This window comes from Mirounga leonina, unplaced genomic scaffold (genome assembly GCF_011800145.1).
Source record: "Mirounga leonina isolate KUSES-001 unplaced genomic scaffold, KU_Mleo_1.0 Mir_165, whole genome shotgun sequence".
In the NCBI taxonomy this organism is placed as follows: domain Eukaryota; kingdom Metazoa; phylum Chordata; class Mammalia; order Carnivora; family Phocidae; genus Mirounga; species Mirounga leonina.
In genome coordinates, this window is record NW_023270415.1 from 26,876,270 (window position 1) to 26,896,219 (window position 19,950).

A 19,950-nucleotide genomic window follows, 5' to 3' on the forward strand; every position below is an offset into this window, starting at 1 on the left:
TCCACCACAAATATAAACTCTATGCGAGTAGGGGTTTTTGAGTACATCTCTGCCTGCAGAAGAATGCCTGTAGGGGCTTAAGTAATTTTTGATAGAATGATGTTATTTAATTCCCATTAAAGTCCTAAGAGGTAGATATTACTGAATGTCCATTTCATAGGCGGGTCAAATTGAATCTTAGAGGAGTTAAATAAACTTACCCAAAACCCACTGAGTTCTGAGGCAGGGGGTGTTGGGAGCAAGGGAGCATGATATGCCTTGAGTTAGCTTTGACTGGTATGTATTTTAGATATGATTCACTGAAGCAACTGGATACATTATGTACACAAGTAGCAAATCTGATTGGAGAACAAATTACATGGGAGAGAAAAAACAATGTGTAAAAGTTTTTATTTTCCCAAGGGGAGATACTCATAGGTGATGGTTAGGTTCTTGAGGCTAAAGCAGAAATGTATCATGTAGCTAAACATGACCCAGTTATACTGAACCTTGAGCCCTGAGACCACTGGGGGTAGGAACAGAAGCACCAGTGTCAGAGCAAGTCTCCTGACAGTGCACCGGGAGGCAGGGACCAGGTGTCAGAGCAACTTAGCCAGCAGGCCTAGGTCTCTGCAGTGAGTTGGAGTTCCCTGAGGCAGCAGTTGAGTATACAAGTCAGTCATAAACCGAATGATTTTAAGTGGAACACTTCCTGCCACTAATGTGTTGTCTGTATGCTTACAAGCAAGAACAACAGAAATGGAAAACCATAAAGAAAAACAATGGAGAGACAGCATTAGATGTGGTTAACACTAGGCTGGCCACCCAGCTCCTCCAGGGATGGATGTGTTGCCCAGCTGGGGGAGTGGGGTCAGCAGGCTGCCTGCGGTAGTCAGCTCCTTTAGGGTCTGCAGCAGCTGCAGAGAGCTGGCATGCTCCAGGTCACACCCTTCCCAGGGCACAAAGCCAGTGACTGAGAGGTGTAGGTAAAAAGGCCTGACCACTCTGACCCAATCCAGGCCCAAGTACCTCAAGTCCCTTGCAACATGTACTTCTGCAGAACCCAATCTCAGATAGTAGGTTTAGTTGTCCAGCTAACAAAATGTCTCTGTTGGTACACTGGCTATCCAGTGACGAGCAGAACACTCATACTCCCTGACCTCCTGTGGGTAATCACTTAGTGAGGGGGTAGATGCTAAATAAAAATTAAAAATTAAAAAAACATATTGTACTAAGTGCCATTAGTGTCTGGAAAAACATAAAACCCCTATAATATTGACAACTCTATTAGTTAACATATAGGTAAAGTACTATTTTCATGTTAAAATGGTAACAAAATGGGTATTTACTCAGAATGAACTTTATCAAAATAACACTACAACAAAATTGTTGGTATAACAAAATATTTATTTATTTAATCCTTTTAAATCTGCAATCTAAGTCAACCATTCAGTTACTTATGTCATCAACTCAGATCAATGGTAAAATTAAAGAATGCATACAGACTTCTGATATTAAGGCAAATGTGGACTCTAGCAGGGATCTGTTTTTTTTAGCTGCCCACCATCCACTATTCTTATAATGGCACCTGAGTTTCCTGTGGTGAACTGCCTACTCTCCTGCTATGGGTCCACGAGGTACACATCTAGTAATCAAGAGTAGTACTTTTCTGTCCTGGTTCACAAATGTGTAATCCCAGGCAGACCAAAGACAATGAGGTCTTGGACTTAGCTGGAACTATTACGCAAGAAGCTCTCATTCCCAGGGGATCAGAAAGCTGGCAGAACATCAGTCTGGAGCTCCTGGTGGCCATCATTCTGCCCGAGAATGAAGCCAACAGAACCCCTCAAAAACAGGTTTTAGAGAAAAGCTTAAAATTACAACTGGGGCACTAGATCTTAAGGCTCAAAACAATAGGGTCTTATCATTGTCAGATTATGATGTTATAACGCCATCTCTGAAAATAAATACACACTTATCCCAGAGTCTCTGAAATCATTTTAGAATCTAACCTCTTTTTAGGAAGTAGCAAAATGAAAGAGCATTTTTAGTAGTCTGACAAAAACTGTCCATTATTCTCGACATTAAAAATTGAATGCGATGATTTAAAGTAACACATTATTGTTTACCTAATATGTTCAGAATCATGTGGTTTCTAGTGATTAGAATTTCATCATGCTTGGAAAGGAACAGAAGACAGTGGCTGGAAAAGCACATCCCCTCATAAAAGACACCTAAACACTATGCTTAGGATGACTAATATTAAGGATTTGAACAAGTAACAGTTTTCCTCAAAGGAAACAATCTTAGTTTTTACAGAGCATTGACTTCTGACACCTCGATTCCTGATTTCAGTGGCTGCACACCGTGTACCTCTGCGCCACACTTAGGACAGGTAAAGTACGTGTCAAATAAGAAACTACTCTTCACGCAGTAGTAACAGAAGATATGCTTACATCCTATGGTGTGAGGCATGGTGGGCCACTCTCCACACAGAGAACACTGTTTGCCGCTGGTGGCTAATGTACTGTCACTATTAGGAGCACCAGTAAGAGGAATACACCATGAAGACAACTTAGCTTTCAACTTCTGGATATCAATAAGTGGTAAGAGAAAAATCAGGAACTCAGCAAAACCATGCCAGAGAAGTTCCCTATTCATATACTCAAAGCCAACTTCACGTATGTTTTGGGGCTTGCAAAACACAGAACGAATGCCCAGGAGACGTTCTGTCAAAGTTGCAAACTTGCCCCTCTGAAGGAAAATCAGGAAATTAATCAGCCCACCTAATTTCAAAAGTCCAACTATGACATTCACACACTGCCTGGCTTTCCCAAATGATGCCAAATGACGGTTTCGAAACAGGTCATAGCAGCGCTCTTCCAGCCACGTGCCGCCAATCGTACACACAGCATACCACAGCTTCTGATTCTTACTCGGTGGCTGGTACCTCAGCTTTGGGGAAAAATCATTTTTGTACTGAATATTCAAAACGGATTGTCCCACGGTGGCATTTTTAGAGTAGACGGTGAATCGCCACAAGAAAAGCCACAAGAACGCTTTCACCTCTGGTTCGAAGTGGGCTAACAGCCCTGGCTTAAATCCATGAAAGCACTGAGAAAACTGGGACCAAACTAGCTGCTCCAGGGCCTTGTTCAGTTCAAGTGCATCCAACTGACTTATTCTTAGCACTCTGTTTGTCCTTTTCGTGTTCTCTTCTCTGGAAGCCATGTCTTCTTTGAAGGTCTCTAGGGGTAAAGTACAATTACAAAGTACAATTAGGGAACATCAAACATTTGCAAGCTTGTACCCTCTCCTCAACTTACACATCTAAAATTGTGATGCACAAATGACCGGCCCTGGTCATTCCACTGAAGATGGAGCTGGCGGTAGGTGTCAAACAGCAGTGAACAGTCAATCACCTCTTACATGGAACCTTCTCTTTCTCCCTTCCCTCCTCCCTCCCTCCCTCCCTTCTTTTCTTTGCTATTCTTTTTTTTTTTTTTTTTTTGGACCCTCCTCATCAAAGGAATAACAGGTTGTAGCAAGTTGCATCCTTTTTCCACAAATTACATCCAAGTAATCCTCCTCGGTCAATTAGCAGGGAGATCATAAAATCCTGATACTAACAGTGACGAAGCTAAATAACAACATGACTAATGGAGAAATACATGAACTTAATAAATACAGTGAACTCTATGGAACATTCCAACGGATATAAGTCAAGACCTCAGGTTAATTGCCAGCACTTCTACTGACTCCAAAGGTATATATTTTTTAACAAGTCATTTAATCTTTCTGAAATATGTTTTATATCCATAAAGTTAGGAGAAAAAATTAAATGAACAGTGTTTATTACGCTATCACACTATGGCAGAAAATAAATACTAGCACAAAACAACATGAATGCAGAAATGCTGTTATTCAGACATTAAGAAGATACACATCATACAGTTTTCTAAGAAAAACTATGATGTAAAAATATATACTAAGACCATTTCATAAAAAAAAAAATAAGGAATCACAGAGGTGCTAAGGAGACAAAAACCTTTTAAATGAAATAGAAAAAGCTGATTAGTGGTTAGCTAGTTATATCTGACTCATTCAAAACACACTTATTAAATGCCTATTATGTACAAGCCACAGTGATTAAAACACTCTGGCTGCTATCGTCAAGGAGTATACAAACCAGTTTAGATATTTTACTTATTATTAAAAAACTGGTAAATCCAAACTATGACAAGAAATCTGTTTGAGTTTCTAAAATGGGCCCTGAACACATGGAGCTTGATCTTGATCATGCATGATTTCCAGACCTTCAAAAGGCCTAGTGCACTAATAGAACACTAAGTTACAGAGGGAGGCAGATGTCCCACTGAAGTTCACTGTCACTGACAGCGTGGCAGTTGTGATCTTGGACAAGTCACTTCACCTAGTTCTGCTTTTTTTCACTTACAAAACTGAAGGCCAGAGATAAAATGACCTCTAGGGTCCTTTCAAATTCTATTTATGATTTTTACTAAAAAGATATTATATGTAATTTGTTAGAAGTTAAAGGACTGAAAGGTATACCCTAAAATAAAGTTGTACCTCTTGAAACTGGGAATGTCCTTGACAATTAAAGAGGTTTTTGTTTTCTGACAGTTAAAGAGGTTTTGCAGAGGGATGTTTTTAAATTACACATGGATCCTAGATGACTCAGTGGCAGAAGACTACATGCTTAACAAGTTCAAGTATAGGAAACAAAAGTGCCTACTGAATAATAGGTGTATACTACTGCTTTCCTCTCAATCTAGATATTTGACAGGAATGTTTCTCTCCCATAAACGTTATCTGCCTTCTGGGATGATCTCACTTTTTTCCCCTTCCTACAGCTCCCTCAAAATTTCATAGCTTAGAGCTAAGGCAGGGGAGATATTTGCTGCAAGTTCTGTGAAATACTTGCCTCATACTAGCCAGGAGCTACAGGAAAAGAGGAAGGGGGTTAGAACCGAGTTCCCTTTCTTCTTTCTACAAATCTCATCAATCCCCAAGGTTCTGCTCTTTGCCCCAAATATTTTTCTAATCCATTCACTACTCTATCCCCTGCAGGCCTCTTCCTAAATTCAGCAGCTCTCATCTCTCTGCTGGATTACATCTAATTGGTCTATCCCACCTTTTGCCTTTTTCAGTGCATTTCCCACACTGCAGTTGTTCAAACACACAAGCCTCCCAAACTACCCCAGCTTGCTTTCTTTCCTAATCGGTTGACCTCTAGTCATAAGGTGCCCCCTTCTCTTGTTCCCTGGTGAACACTTATGGTCTGTTCCCTCCATCTGGAACAGTATGTTCCTGTTCTTTACTTGAAAAACTCAGTTTTCAGTTTTTAAGTCCTAAATTTTTAATAGTGGTTTAGGCATCACTTCCTCCTGACTCTCCAAACTTGGGTTGGCTGCCTCTTCTAGTTGTTCCCTTAGCACTCCATTCTTCCAACTTCTTGGCCCTTATGTACTGTACACAGGCTACTTTTTAAATCATCTATTTCCTCCACTAGAGGATAAACCCTGTTGCAAAGACTGAGTCTTGTTACGGTTGAATCTTAGCAACCAGCATAGCACCCAGTACACGTAATGTATACTACACAGACTAGATGAATAGGATAAAGTCAGGGGTAGCTGAAGGATAGAAAATACAAATTCCTACCCATTAGCCTTTAAAACTATTTCATATTATCATATCCAGACCATTGATTACTACCTATTTCAACACATTTGTTGTACACTGGCTGTTTACCAGTTACTGATACAATAGTAAACTGACACAGTCTCAACCCCTTGTGGAGACTACAGTGTAGTGAGGTGAGGGGTGGGTAAGAATGTGCTGTATAAAATAATAAACAGGCAATTACAGTAAGGTGTTAGGAATGATATGCAAGGGGAAATCCAGGGCATTATTTCTGACACTAGACCTCAGAAGTTCAGAGAAGGCTTCACAGAGAGCTAATATCTAGGCAGCTACCTGAAAGATTAGTAGTGTCAGCCTGGTAAAGGAAGGTAAAGGAAAGCTATTCCAAGCAGAGGGAGAGCAGACGACAAGGACTGAAGGTGCAAGGACAAAGGGCTGGAAAGGAAGGCAGGAGACCAATAGTAAAGGCCAAAGTGAGGAGGCTGTATTTTATCAAGATGTTAATGGGGAGCCACTGGATAGTTTAAGAAAAGAACTAATCAAATCTGCATTTTAGACAGCTTGTTCTGGCCACATTCAGAATGGATTTGAAGCTAAAAAGACTCGAGGCAGAGAGACAAGTTAAGATGACTGTTACAAGATTATTAAAGTGATCAATGAGAAAGTCCCGATGGTCTAAATTATAAGGGTATCAGTAGGGATGGAGAAAAATAGGTATCTTTAAAGCTATGAGAAGTTAGAAGTGACACGATTTAATGAGAAATAAGCCAAGAATAACTGACTTGAGTAATTGAGTGGATGGTAGTCCAATTCTCTGAAATAGGAAACACATGCAGTGATACAGATTTGAAGGAGAGGTAATAACCACAGTAGTGTTAGAGATCTGAGGCTCCTATGAGACAGCTAGAGCTCAGTAGGCAGTTGTATGGAGATAGGAGAAAAAATCTGGGTGGAGACTCTGAGTGAGGGGTCCCTCTCGTAGGACTAATCTACTTTAAATCTACTTGATTTATTTAAACACTAAGATCAGGAAGGCAGTGAACTAATTAAGCAAGAGTAGTAGATCCTGCCCACTTAAAACATGCTCAGCTTTCAGGGCGCCTGGGTGGCTCAGTTGGTTGGGCGACTGCCTTCGGCTCAGGTCATGATCCTGGAGTCCTGGGATCGAGTCCCACATCGGGCTCCCTGCTCAGCGGGGAGCCTGCTTCTCCCTCTGACCCTCCCCCCTCTCATGTACTCTCTCTCTCTCATTCTCGCTCTCTCAAATAAATATAAATAAATAAATAAATAAATAAATAAATAAATCTTTAAAAAAAAAAAAAACAACACGCTCAGCTTTCTTTGTAATAATATAATCTTATTCTCATAGTTTTCCTGTTCCAGCTTGCATGGCTGTTCATTGGTTTTGTTCACTGGCATCATGTACATCTTTGGGCTTTCAATCTTTCTATGCTACAATCTTCACCATCAGTCCTGCAGTCTCACTGTTCTTCTCAGCTAGTGGTTTTCAAACTTGAGCATTTATCATGATCACCTGGATTTCTTACATTGCAGTATTTCAGTTCCAGAGTTTCTGAATCAGTAAGCCTGGAATGGGAGCCAAGAATTTGCATTTCTAACAAGCTTCCCAGTGATGTTGAGAATTAATGGACTAGTCCACTTCAAAGCGAACTTCGTAATTCTTCTGGCATATCTACCATCCATATAGCTCCATGCTGTCTGCCAGCCCTCCCACTCATTTCTATTTAGTTCTCATCCCTGTACGCACAGTGGCTGTTACAAATCTTGCACTGACTCTGGCTCTCCCTTTCTTCAGTTAAGTGGACCTTGTGAGATTAGAGACTACTCATGAATTCCATAAACTCTACGGACATCAATACATCCTAGCCCCGCTGGGTGCTTGGGATGCAGAGATAAACAAAACATTCTGGTTCTCACTTAAGGACCCTAACTAAGGTCTAGTAAGGGAAGCAGGGAAGTAAATGGACAACTAGGGTAGTAACAGAGGTATATGGTATCGCAGGTTCTCAAAGGCAGTATGTAACATTTTGAAACTATCTCAAGAGAAAAAGAACTCCAAAATCCATTTTTCTCACTTTTTCTGCAGTTTACACATTTTCTCTAACTTATATGCATTATGTAATTGAGGGAAACAAACAGAACATTTTTTTTTTTAAACCCCAGAAGCAAATTAAAATCCACAAAATTATTTGCCTACATTTACCAAATCATCTCTTTCTTACCTCATTATTACCTCTGGGATAAAGTACAAACTTCTCAGATGCAACCTAGCCCAATTCTGTCTCTATCTCTGCAAGCAAACAAGCCACTACTCTCTAGTGGAGTCCTTAATTCCATGCCTCAGTCCTGACTCTGTGCCTCTTCTCACGTACCTAAAATACTCACCTTTCCTGCCAACTCTTCCCACTGCCACAACTCTCTGCCCTTCACATTCCAACTCTATTTCAACATTCTCTGTGAAACCTTCATAACTATCTCCAACTCCTATTATCACCACCTTTAACTCTGACAGCAACTGTCTGTGCCAATCACTGTGTCACTCACTTGATCCCTCACCCAACTGCCCTGTGATTTCAGTCATGTCAGTACATCTTCTTTCCATAGTTTATCTGTAAACTAGTTAAGGGAAAGTGCCTTATCTTATACTTATTTCTCAAAGCACCTGCCACCTAAAAAGAGACTGATTTCTAGCTCAGTTTTCCTCATGCAAAATTCTACAATCATTCATGGTATGTGGAAATATTAACATGTGACCCCTCTACTACCATAGTGTCTACAACTCTCTATCTTCCCCAGATTTCATATTCTGTGGTCAGCAAGATAAGGGAAGATCTCTTATTGTCAAATTACCCTTGAAAGGCTCTGACCATATTGGACACGGATAGAAGTCTAACACTACCAGTTCCCTCCTCTTACCTCTCTCACATTCCCAAAATCGGACTGGATAGCTATTTCTTTTCAATTGAGTATCAGATAAAATACATGGCTTGTGTTAGAGGACCAGTTACGCCAATTCATGTATCTTTATTTTTTTAAAGATTTTATTTATTTATTTGACAGAGAGAGACACAGCGAGAGAGGGAACACAAGCAGGGGGAGTGGGAGAGGGAGACGCAGGCTTCCCGCTGAGCAGGGAGCCCGATGCGGGGCTCGATCCCAGGACCCCGGGATCATGACCTGAGCCGAAGGCAGACACTTAACAACTGAGCCACCCAGGTGCCCCACCAATTCATGTATCTTTAAATACTAGAGTCATAATCAGTTCTGCATTGTGGCTGATGGACATGTTATTAATTATAGACTATACCACAAAGATGGGCTCAGAGTAGTTGCTCAGTAAATGTTTGTTGAATCTATGTGCAATAGAATGGGTAGTTTGGTAGTTAATTGGTATACTGACTGAATACTATATGAGAGCATCTAGATGAACTGGATGGTGAGTGAAGCCTTCTCCTCCTCAGGTTCCTTACTTGTATTTAGTGAAAAACTGGTCTGAGGGAGTGTTTTCTCAGAAGAATCAGCCATTTCAAATACTTCATTTCTGGAGGAATCATACTTAACATTTAGCAAAGATAGGAATTTTTAATGGCTGCCAGAAAAGGAGACTTAACACACTCTAACCAATCCAATATTTAACAATCCTTATTATCGAAAAATTCTTTATCCCTTCTGTTACAGTTTAACATTTTTTTCTTTCCTCTTTTTCTCCCCAGGCCTGGCCTCAGTGTAGATTAAGAACAGCTGGGCTCGATCTTCCCCCCCCCGCCCCCCGCCACGGTAAGACTCTTTAATGGACCAAAAGACTATCATTAAACTGTTCTTTAGCCTTTGCCTTTCCAGATGAATGATTTCTCTATTTTTTTGTTTCAGGTTTTATTTTCCAACATTTTAGTCATTTTTGTAACTTCTTTTAGTTGTAAACATAGAACAGACACTGTCCATTACACACCCCAGTTAAAGTGGAATATTCCTCCTTTGCTTTACATTCCTATTTAGGCAACTGTGACAGAGTAGAAAAAAAGCATATTTAAAATCAATCAGACCTGAGCTCAAGTTCCAGCTTTGTCACTTACTTGCTATGTGATCTTAGAAAAAGTCATTACCCTCATTCTTTTTTGCTTTTTAATTTTAGGGAGGGGGGTGAGGGGGGGAGAGAGAGAACACGAGGGGCAGAGGGAGAGAGAACCTCAAGCAGACTCCATGCTGAGTGTGGAGCCCAACATGGGGCCTGATGGTGGGGCTTGATCTCACGACCTTGAGATCATGACCTGAGCCGAAACCAAGAGTCTGATACTTAACCAACTGCGCCACGCAGGCACCCCTTCCCTCAGATTCTTCAAAAAGTTGGAAAGAACAGCTACCACACAAACAAAGTTGTTGAGATTAAACCAGATAATGCTATGAAAGTGGTCTGGAAGCTGGAAAGTATTATTATTACTATATTATTGCTGCTTTGGCTAGGGATGGGCATAAGAAGAAAAAGACTCCAAGTTGGTTTTGGCAAATTTATTTCAAAAGACTGAAATTTTCATTATTACTTATATTAATGCCTCAGTCAATATGCTGTGAAAGAACTTTTTTCCCAGGAAATACTAACTACAAAATTAAAATATAATTGTGGCAGTTAAATAGTGAACAACATGTCACTATTATGTGTGAGCATGTAGGGGGACTAGGTGGAAGGGGCAGAGACACGGTTCAGTGGAACACATCACACTCCTGTATCTTATCTAAAAGGAGATTATGGAGGGGGAATTCTGAGAGCATGGGGATGGGTTCCAGCATGACCTGCTCTCTTGGTTATTTAACCCTCATCGATATGGTAATGCCTATTATCTGGAAGCAAAGAAACTTCAGGAATGCACACTGATAATATCTGACTCTAGGGTGCTTTGCTGAACGGGGCATGGTACAAGCAGTCCAGACAGGCATCCAATTTTGATTCATCACTAACATGGGACACTCCATTCCTCTTCCTTTCCTTTCTCCTCTTTCAGGCAGATACATTTATTCTAGAATATTGGCTTTAGAGATGGGAGGGCCCAGGAGTAGAAGAAACTGATAAAATAGAAATAACTAGAAGTTCAATCAACGTGATCATGGAATCCTTTTCCCTTCACTGCTGTACAACAATACTTGCCCATGATAGGTCTAAAGCACAGAAAAATATCATAAATGCCTTTAAGTCACAAAGTTATTTTCAATATAATGTAAGGAGTGTGTTTTAGTGAATCCTAAGTCTCGGACAAATGGCTCAATTTAATATTTTTTGAGCGCTTATCAAATGCCAGGCAATCTCCTAGGTACCAGGGATTCAAGCCAAAAATTTAACTCTCAGTTCACTTCCTTTTATTCAAGCATTTTTAAAGAAATAGGATGTTACTGTAATCAGGACTAGCCATTGATCTCTGAGGCAAAGAATGAATCTTGAAATATGAAGACACCATGAAGGATCACAAAACTTCCCAGACAGAAAAGAAAAAAATGGCATTCAAGACACAAGAACAAGTTGTGCAAACCCCATATACGTGCAAGCCATGAAACCTGGCCATGGTTTATCTGGGAGATATTGGGATGGGTTCCAAAAGAAGCTGCCTCCTTGGTGATTTAATTCTCATTCACTGTGGCTGTGCCTGTTACCTGGAAGCAAAGATCCAAGTCATCTGCCATGGCTGACCAAAACAGGCCGGCAGGAGAGGCTGCTGAAGAGTTAACCCACTGCCAAAAGCCCACTGTAGGGAAACCAGAATGATTTCATAGGCATGAATATTCACTGAAGAGAAGAGACATAATGAGATATATTTTTAAAAGATGAATCTGATAGCAGAGTTCCATAAGCTCAAGAAGAAAACGAAGGCTGCAGCTCCCGGAGACTAGTTAGAGGATTCCTGCAACAATGCAAGGCCCTTAATGAAGGTGCTAATAACTTTCTGAAAAAGTTAAAGTAATGACCTGCCTCATTAAGAACTAATCAAAATAAAAAAGATTATGGCGTCTTGACATTTTTTAATCGACAATCCCCAATGCTTTTTTTGTAAACCCTCCTTTCCTGATGCTGTTACACTGATTGCCATCCACACCCAACTATTAGCCAGTCTATTTCTACTTACCTTCAGGAATTTAGTTTAAGTAAGGTTTAGCGATCCCCATATTATTGGTTCTTGTAGATTAGTATCTAGTTTCACAAAAGTAGGCTCCAACTTGAATAGTTAAAAAAAAAAAATACAAACTAATCTTTTTCTTTAAAGCTGGGATTGTTCAGAATTGAAACGAACACCATCAGATTTAATTCAAATTGATTTTTCCAGAATGTCAAAAACAGGCAATACCTTTTCCTATTCTGCCATGAAATCTCATTCTTTTAATACACAATTCTATAACCCTTTCCCTTCCCGATCCCCATTTCCCAAACTGTACTAATTTAAGATTCTTAAGGGCCAATGCAAGGGGAAACATTTATGGTCCCATGCAAAGAGACTCATAAAAATAATTAATTAAAAGTGTAACTGGCACTACACAATATGTGTTTAGTGAAGGATACTACTACGTTAAGGATATGGGAAAAAGATGCTCAAGGCAAATTATCGCATCTATAGGGTTAGTGTGATTAACCTGTCACATAAATATGTTTAAGACAAAATGATCGAGAACTAAAAACTATTAAAAAGGTCTCCTGCTGACATTTTATCACTAGACAACTCATACTGCTTTTCTTTCACAGGAAAAAAAAAAGACAACTGAAATTCGTTTACTAAGAGCAGCGATATATAAACCTATCCTTAAATAACTCATCCTTTCGGGGCGCCTGGGTGGCTCAGTCGTTAAGCATCTGCCTTCGGCTCAGGTCATGATCCCAGGGTCCTGGGATCGAGCCCCACACTGGGCTCCCTGCTCAGTGGGAAGCCTGCTTCTCCCTCTCCCACTCCCCCTGCTTGTGTTCCTTCTCTCGCTTTGTCTCTGTCAAATAAATAAATAAAATCTTAAAAAAAAAAAAATAATAACTCATCCTTTCTTTTTATGCTTTCCATTCCCCCAAATAAAACTTTGTCATCTATATCACATTCCAAAACCAAAACAAACGACTGTATCTCACTAAAGAAGGAAGAATTTTCAGAATGTATTTCAGAGCTTTTACTGAGTATAGTACAAATTATGAATGAATATATTTTATTTAAAACATGTTATTGACAGAAATCTATCAATAATAATGTGAGTATTGTCAAGGGCCTGTCAATATTAATGTAATTATGATTAAGGGGATAACATGGATTTTTAGCTATAATACCAAGTAACATCTCCTGCATTGCTGCTATCAATATACACATTATTATTGACCTGTTCCGAGACTCTCAGTACTAGATGTATTACCATTAGGCATATTTGTCAATGCATGCTGCCTACAAAAACTCTACATTTAAATTTACAGTCCTGTAAACTTTGTCAGCAGAAACGTGTGATCCTCAAGTATTCCCTAAGGTATCAATCCCATGTATGCACCCACTGGCAGGCTATCCTTTCTCAGATCCACAATAATCAACTAATTTTTAGTATGACAATGTTGCTGCCACACTATCCTGAGGGTTCAAGTAATCAAATGGATGAGACAATATATTAATTTTTTCCTTTTAGGTTTGAAAAACATTTAAACTAATGTTTCATATTATCAGGTTATGTGAATCAAGTTCTATAACTGGAGATCTTAAGCTTTGAACCTATACCCTACTATTTTATTTCCTTTGTGTAGTCAGATAGATTTACTGTCCATTGTATTGAAATCAATACTAATAAATGGGACATGCATCAAAGAGGGATTTAACAGGACACCGATTCCCAGAACACATTTCAAACATGAGCAAAAGAGAAAAAGCTATGACTGAGACTCATTAAGACACTGTGACCTCTGGCACTGTGAATAGGCCTAGAAATCAACAACTAGAAGTTCAAATCCCACTTCTGCCACAGGCTTGCTAAATGACTTGTCACTACTCTTTTGTTCTACTCTTTCATCAAATATAAACCAAGTTTCAATAGTTTATAGGTATCTAATGTTATAAATCCCAATTGTACTCTTTTGGATACAGACAAGACATGTGTAATTTTAAACTTCTGTTGTGGATGCTAGACTTCTAAATTACTCTTAACTTAAATGTAATCCTCATCAAAATCCAAATAGGATTTTTCTTTTTGGGACTGGCAGTGAGTACACAACAAAATGTTTCTAGGATAAACTTCAAAATCGCATAAATTGCTCAAAAAGATGAGCAACAATAAGTAACTTGCCCTAGCAGATATATAGATAACATTTTTTTTAATTTGGAGAGAAAAGGGAACTGAAATCAAATACTACAATCATCAAGATTATAATTAGTCTTATATAATGGAGTATTTCCTATTTCATTTACTTATTTAAGATACTTATTCAAGTATCTAAAACTAACACCAACCAACGTTTCCCTCTGGTTTTTTAAACCTTAAAACAGAATCTCCAATACCTTGGTCTAGCTTTACAAATACATTTTTAAGAGAGAAGCATGCTACTCATAATCTTTTCTTTCAGAAAGTTGATACTTCTGAGTCTTTAAGAGAGAAAGCATGTTGTGAAAATAAAGAGCAGATGTTTGAGTGAATATAGGGAAAGAGAGTTAAACTGGTACTGATTAGTTCTGTATCTTAGACCAGGTTCACCAACAGGCTGTGTGACTCTGGACAAGTCATTTTATCACACTATACTCTCTAGCAGTTAAAATATATAAAAATAAATTTCAAAAAATCAACTGTAAAAAGTCTACCTATTTAGAATCCTTATAAGAACTATTTTAGGAATCCTTGGAAGAGGAGGAAAAAAAATAAAAGAACTGCCATTTCCAAATGCAGAAATGATAATGTTGAGTGTCAAAAAGGCTAGAGAAAAGTGGAGAAATCAGAAGAGAGTATGTGAGATGGAGACACAATCATAGAAAAAAAAATAGCAAAGCATCCGGAAGACAATACCCACCAGCTTAACAGTTTACAACTGTAGTAAATATATACCACTTACCAGTTATCAAGTGCTAACAAGGGACTATCACAGCTAAGTATCCTTTGCAAAATTAAATATTAAATCATTTAATCCTTACCGATATTATGAAAGAGGTTCTTTTATCATTTGTTTTAAAACAAGGAAACTGAAGCACAGAGAGATTAGCTGACTTGTGTAAAATCACACAACTATTTTAGTGTATGTGCTGCCGAGTGGCAGAGCCATGCTCCAAACTAGTGTCCTGGACTGACAAGGTGGTGATGGGCCTAAAAGATGAACATAAACACTTTAGGAGGATACCACAGGACATGCAAATGGGGCTATTTTAAAAGGCTAAACACTAAAAGATTAAGAGTATAGGCATGAACTTACAGCAAAAATTACAATCCCAGGATGAACAAACAAGAGCCACATGAAACACATGAAGCAACTAGATCTTTTAAGTGCTCTATAAATTTAGAAAAGGGCTCTAGAACCTACGAAGAGAATTTTAAATGACTTGCAAATTATTGGCACACGTTTAATTGCATATTTTATGGCATTCAAGACAACATGGAAGGACACCTAGGTAGCTCAGTTGGTTAAGCCTCTGCCTTCGGCTCAGGTCATGATCCCAGGACCCTGATACCCGAGTCCCGCATCGGGTTCCTTGCTCAGCGGGGAGCCTGATTCTCCCTCTGCCTCTGCTGCTCCCCCTGCTTGAGTGTGCGCGCTCTCTCTCTCTCTGACAAATAAATAAATCTTAAAAAAAAAAAAAAAAAAGAAACAACATGGAAATATCCACAAAGGAACAGAGGTATTACCAATGGGAAAGAAATACCATGTGACACATTATTATCTGTGAGGCATTATGTTTTCTTCACACTGTTTATCTCACTTAATCCTCATAACACAGTAAAAACTATCATGTCCATTTTAGAAGACAAAAGTTAGGCTTGAGAAGATTAACAACCTGTTTAAGGTCAGACAACAATCAGTAAATTTCTGGTAAACAGTAGAGAAATTGTTGAACACACTAAGGAAGTTAATAATTAGTATGGATATGTGGTAAACCTGGAACAAATTCAATCCTGCAGAGCTCAAAACAAAATTTTTTCCCTCAAGATCATTCACAAGACCAGACTGCCAGTCAAGCTCCCAAGACTGTAAATGGGGAAAGAAAGTAAAGGAATGTGGTAAAGTTGCCCATGTTGCCTGGGATGCATCTTGTGTACATTCTCTCTCCCTGACTATATACATGTGGTCAGAAAACCATTCAAAGAGACTGAATGTCCAATTTGAACAAAGGGAATATGTGGGTGAAAAGATGAGGCATGAACATTCATTTAACTGTTATGAACACATACTATATGCAAGACAGAAGCAATGCTAATTCATCTAACATTAGAAGGGAACAGTTATGCAGAATCAAAACAGAATTATTCTACAGCTTTTTTTTTTTTGTCTTAATAGTAAGAAGACAACTTGGATGAAATTTTATCTCACCTTATTGACAGGCAGTTAAGGAGGGAGAGGCCTGAAAAAAAAAAAAAGAAAAGAAAACATTAAATAGAGTAACAAGCAATATAGAAAAGGGCATTTTGATTGTATAGATGGTAAAAGATTGAAAAGAAGTTGATTAACACTGCACAATAGGAAGGACAGAGGGTGCTAGACATCCTCTTCCCTGTTTCCACTTCCATGGAGAGAAATCACAGTGCTGGCATTTGCAGTGCCAGGATTACATGGGGCAAATGGAGCAGTACAGAGCTTTTCTCCAGAGGTTTCTTCCACATTCCAAAGGAACTGAAGAGGAACACGGAATGTTTAGAAACTGCTGTCATTTCACAGGAAGGAGGTAAAGGGGACATCCAATTTGCTTCGAGGTTGCCCAAGATAATCAAGGGAGGAAAAAAAGGAGCAAGTGATTCAGAGCAGAACTTTTGTCCAGAAAGAAAGATTGTGCATATGGCATACATTTCCCTTGTGCTATAGGAACCTGAGCACAGTGAAGTGCAAGAGAGAAGGAAAATTTAAAATTACCTGATGCTGTGAGGAAAACATGGGGCTAAGACTTAAAATGCAAATTTAGTAGCAATGTGATGTTGGGAAAGACTGTTAATGTCTTTAAGATCCAGTTACAGAATATGTAAAATGGAAAATATCTGCTCTTCCTATTGCAGAGATTATTATGAGCTTCAAAAATAAGCAAAAATTTTATGGTTAAAATACCAGGGTAGAAGGAAGAGAGAAAAATAAAGAATTATGATTCTGATCACAAAGAATTAAATTTGAAGTTTGTATTTATTAAACAAATGAGACAATATAGACCTGTTTGTAGCTTTTAGTAATGAATTAATTACAAATGTATCTTTTACTATTAAAAAAACTACTAATCAAATGAATGCACACGGGATACAAATGAGTAATTTGAAACAGAATCATAATGCTAGATACAACACAGATCTAGTCTAAGACATGAATTTAAATTTCTTAACAGAAACACTTTTTTTTTCAAACAGAACACATACAATAGCTGCTCTTGTAAAACAGGGTTGAGTGTCTGCTTGCTTTGTCTCTCCCCTATGTGGCTCCAGGAAATTTCTATAGGAATTCTTCTTCAGAACATATTTAAAACCACAGATTGAATGCTACCCCTAATTTCTAAAAATGAAGAGAATAAGGCCACGAGGTAGGGCTGGTCAAAGGAAACCAGAGTCAGGACTAACACTCAATTCTCTTGACTTAGACTAGTATTCTCCTTACTATGTCCTGTTACTTCCATTTTCTTCCTTTTTTTAAAAAAAAAGGAAAAAAAATAACTGTATAATAAATAATAACAAATACATATATGTACCTTTTTTTTTTTTTTTTTTTTTTTACTTTTTAAATAATTCCACTATCTCTCTTTTTCCCAGTCCCCTTCTGACTCAAATCATTCAACTCTAATGTTTCTGGATGGAAGTAATTGATAATATGGGCAGATCAGAGGGAAGATAAAGTAAAAAAAAAAAAAAAAAAAAAAAAAAGTCAGCCACCCCAAGTTTATTTTGTTCAGGTTTAACTAAAGATAACACATTAGGGGAAGATGTTTAGACTGCAAACTGTGGTGTGGATAAAATCTCAAACTCCCTGCAATTGCCTGTAATTGTTAAGGTAAAAAATTCTCAAGGCGCATCACAGAATACCAGAACACGTTGGATGTGGACGTTCAACAACTGGGTCTCCGGAAAAGCCCTTTCACTAAATGTGGTATTTTTGGAAAATGGAACCTAAAGAAATAAGAAACAATGACTTTTAATGTAAAGCACCAGAAGAAAAATGTCAATTATTCTCACACTCTCAGTTACCAGAAATCAGTGTTAAATATAACAAACTCATCGCAAGCAATAACGTACGAACGTTCTCAACGGCTCTTCCTCCCGAAGAAAATTAACACTGCGTCTAAGTTCACAGGCTTTCAAAAATGTTAGAAACGTAAGCATCCTCTATTTTTGTACCAAATAGAACACTTTACACGAGCCATGCGATAGTAAGGAGTTTGGACACTGCGTAATTTTTAAGGCATTCTTAAAAAGTAAATCTCACCACCGAAAAGTGCGCGGAAAAAAATGTGAAGTGTTTTAGAAAGTCACCTCTCGTGGAAGGCAAAGGAACTCAAGTCTAGCTGTGTTTGTCTTTTTTCTCTTAACGGTGCGATTCTAAGACTATTTTTAGGAGCTCAGGCCTACTTCCTTGCCTTTCCCAAATCAGACTCGGATTTGCTTCTTCCAGGAAAACGGGAAGCCAACAAACAGGGAAACTCAAGCCAAGGGCGGCAGCGACAACGTCGTGAAACTCCACGCCCTCCCGGCTGTGAGCAAGACCTCAGGTTTGCAGTCCGGCTCTCTCGGGCAAACACTGACCTTAGGAGTGTGCGAAACGCCCCCGTTCCACGTAACTTTCTCTGAGACATTCTCTGGGAAGCTTGGTTTCTCCCAGCAGAACCTGGATTACCCAGGCTTCCGGAACTCGCGGGCTTCCGGAGCGACGCAGGACCCGGAAGTGTCTGAGAAAAAAAGGGGAAATTAAACCAAGGAGAACTCAGCTTTCGAGCGTGGCGCAAGGCCCCGGACAGCCCAGCAGGAGCGAGCGCCAAAGAACCGAAGGGCCGAAGGGCCGAAGAGCCGAAGAGCCGAAGAAGACACCCGCGCGCGGTGATTGGTCGGCGGGCCACTCTGAGGAAAACGGATCTGATTGGCAGGATGGTCGCGAACCCGTCAGCCCCCGGTCGGGGCCGTGCGTGAAGAGGCCTCCGTGTCAAGAGGCCGCGGGGAAGCTGGGGCTCTCTGAGGGCAGGATTTTCCCTGCCCTTGGACAACGCGGCGTGCGGCCAGACCAGCGCCGCCGAGTGGCAGCGGGGTGCCTCCGCAGCTCCCGGGCTCCTGGCTCGCCCCGGGTGGAGGGCTCACAGCGGAATGGCCGCTTGGGGAGGGAAGCCCTTGGGGGAGGGGTGGGCAGCTGCGGGGCAGGGGCGGTTTTGCTGCACGTGCGTGCCGAGGGTGGCTAGCTTGTTGACCTCTGCAGGCTTGGAAGGCGGGTAGCCCCGTCCAGTGAGCCGTCGTCCTTGCGCGGCTTCGGCCCGGGAGGCCCTGCGGGTCGCCTCGACGCGCTCGCGCCGTGGGGGAGTGAGCACCCGAGCGCAGCAGGGTCCGTCTGAATCACCAGGAACAATTAGAACCCGGGCAGCCTGGTCGTCCAGCCCTGGGTAACTGAGTCTGAATTTCTAGCACCGGGGCCTGAGGGAAGGTGTTTTTTGAGAGTTCACCAGCAGTCGTGTGGCAGCGTGAATTGTCACTGCCTACGGATTCTGTGGTATGGACCCCAGTGTCTTGGCCAGAGGGTTTGCTCTAAGCGTTGGAGAGAGGTCGGTAAACCTTCCTGCACATAGTAGGTCTTGGGAACGTTTTGTTGCCTCACACCCTCTTCTCCCCAAGAGCACACAGTCCTACAACAGCTGTACCGTTAACATGTTCCCGCGCGTATTCTGTAGAAGCAGTATTACACGACAGCTTTTACTTTTTCAAAAAATAATTTTCTTTGGAACAGAATGCATACTCTGTTCCACAGAATATGAAACATTATGGATAATAGAACATTTGTTAATGAATTTTGACACTGCTCAAATTCATCTTTACGTCAAAGGTGTACGATTTAGCATACCTGCAGTTCTGTCGTCTCCCATGCGTTAAGGAGAGCTTGGGAAAAGCAGTCCCAAGAAGGATGGTGTTGATGGTTTCCCGAATTAG

The 19,950-nt window shown here is 40.1% G+C and overlaps 1 protein-coding gene across 2 annotated transcripts; it reads right to left on the reverse strand.

Moving 5' to 3' along the window:
- Positions 1–1,365: 1,365 nt before the first annotated feature.
- Positions 1,366–18,821, reverse strand: PEX2 (peroxisomal biogenesis factor 2). Of its 2 annotated transcripts, none has more exons than XM_035011397.1 (3): positions 18,568–18,821; positions 16,169–16,199; positions 1,366–3,227 (listed from the first exon to the last, which is right to left on the reverse strand). In XM_035011397.1, exon 3 carries the CDS (start codon positions 3,208–3,210, stop codon positions 2,293–2,295), a length of 918 nt encoding a protein of 305 aa, XP_034867288.1. In that variant the 5' UTR covers positions 3,211–3,227; positions 16,169–16,199; positions 18,568–18,821; the 3' UTR covers positions 1,366–2,292. The 2 variants fall into 2 exon arrangements, with proteins under 2 accessions (XP_034867288.1, XP_034867289.1); XM_035011398.1 differs by lacking the exon at positions 18,568–18,821 and adding an exon at positions 18,298–18,557.
- Between the last annotated feature and the right edge of the window lie 1,129 nt (positions 18,822–19,950).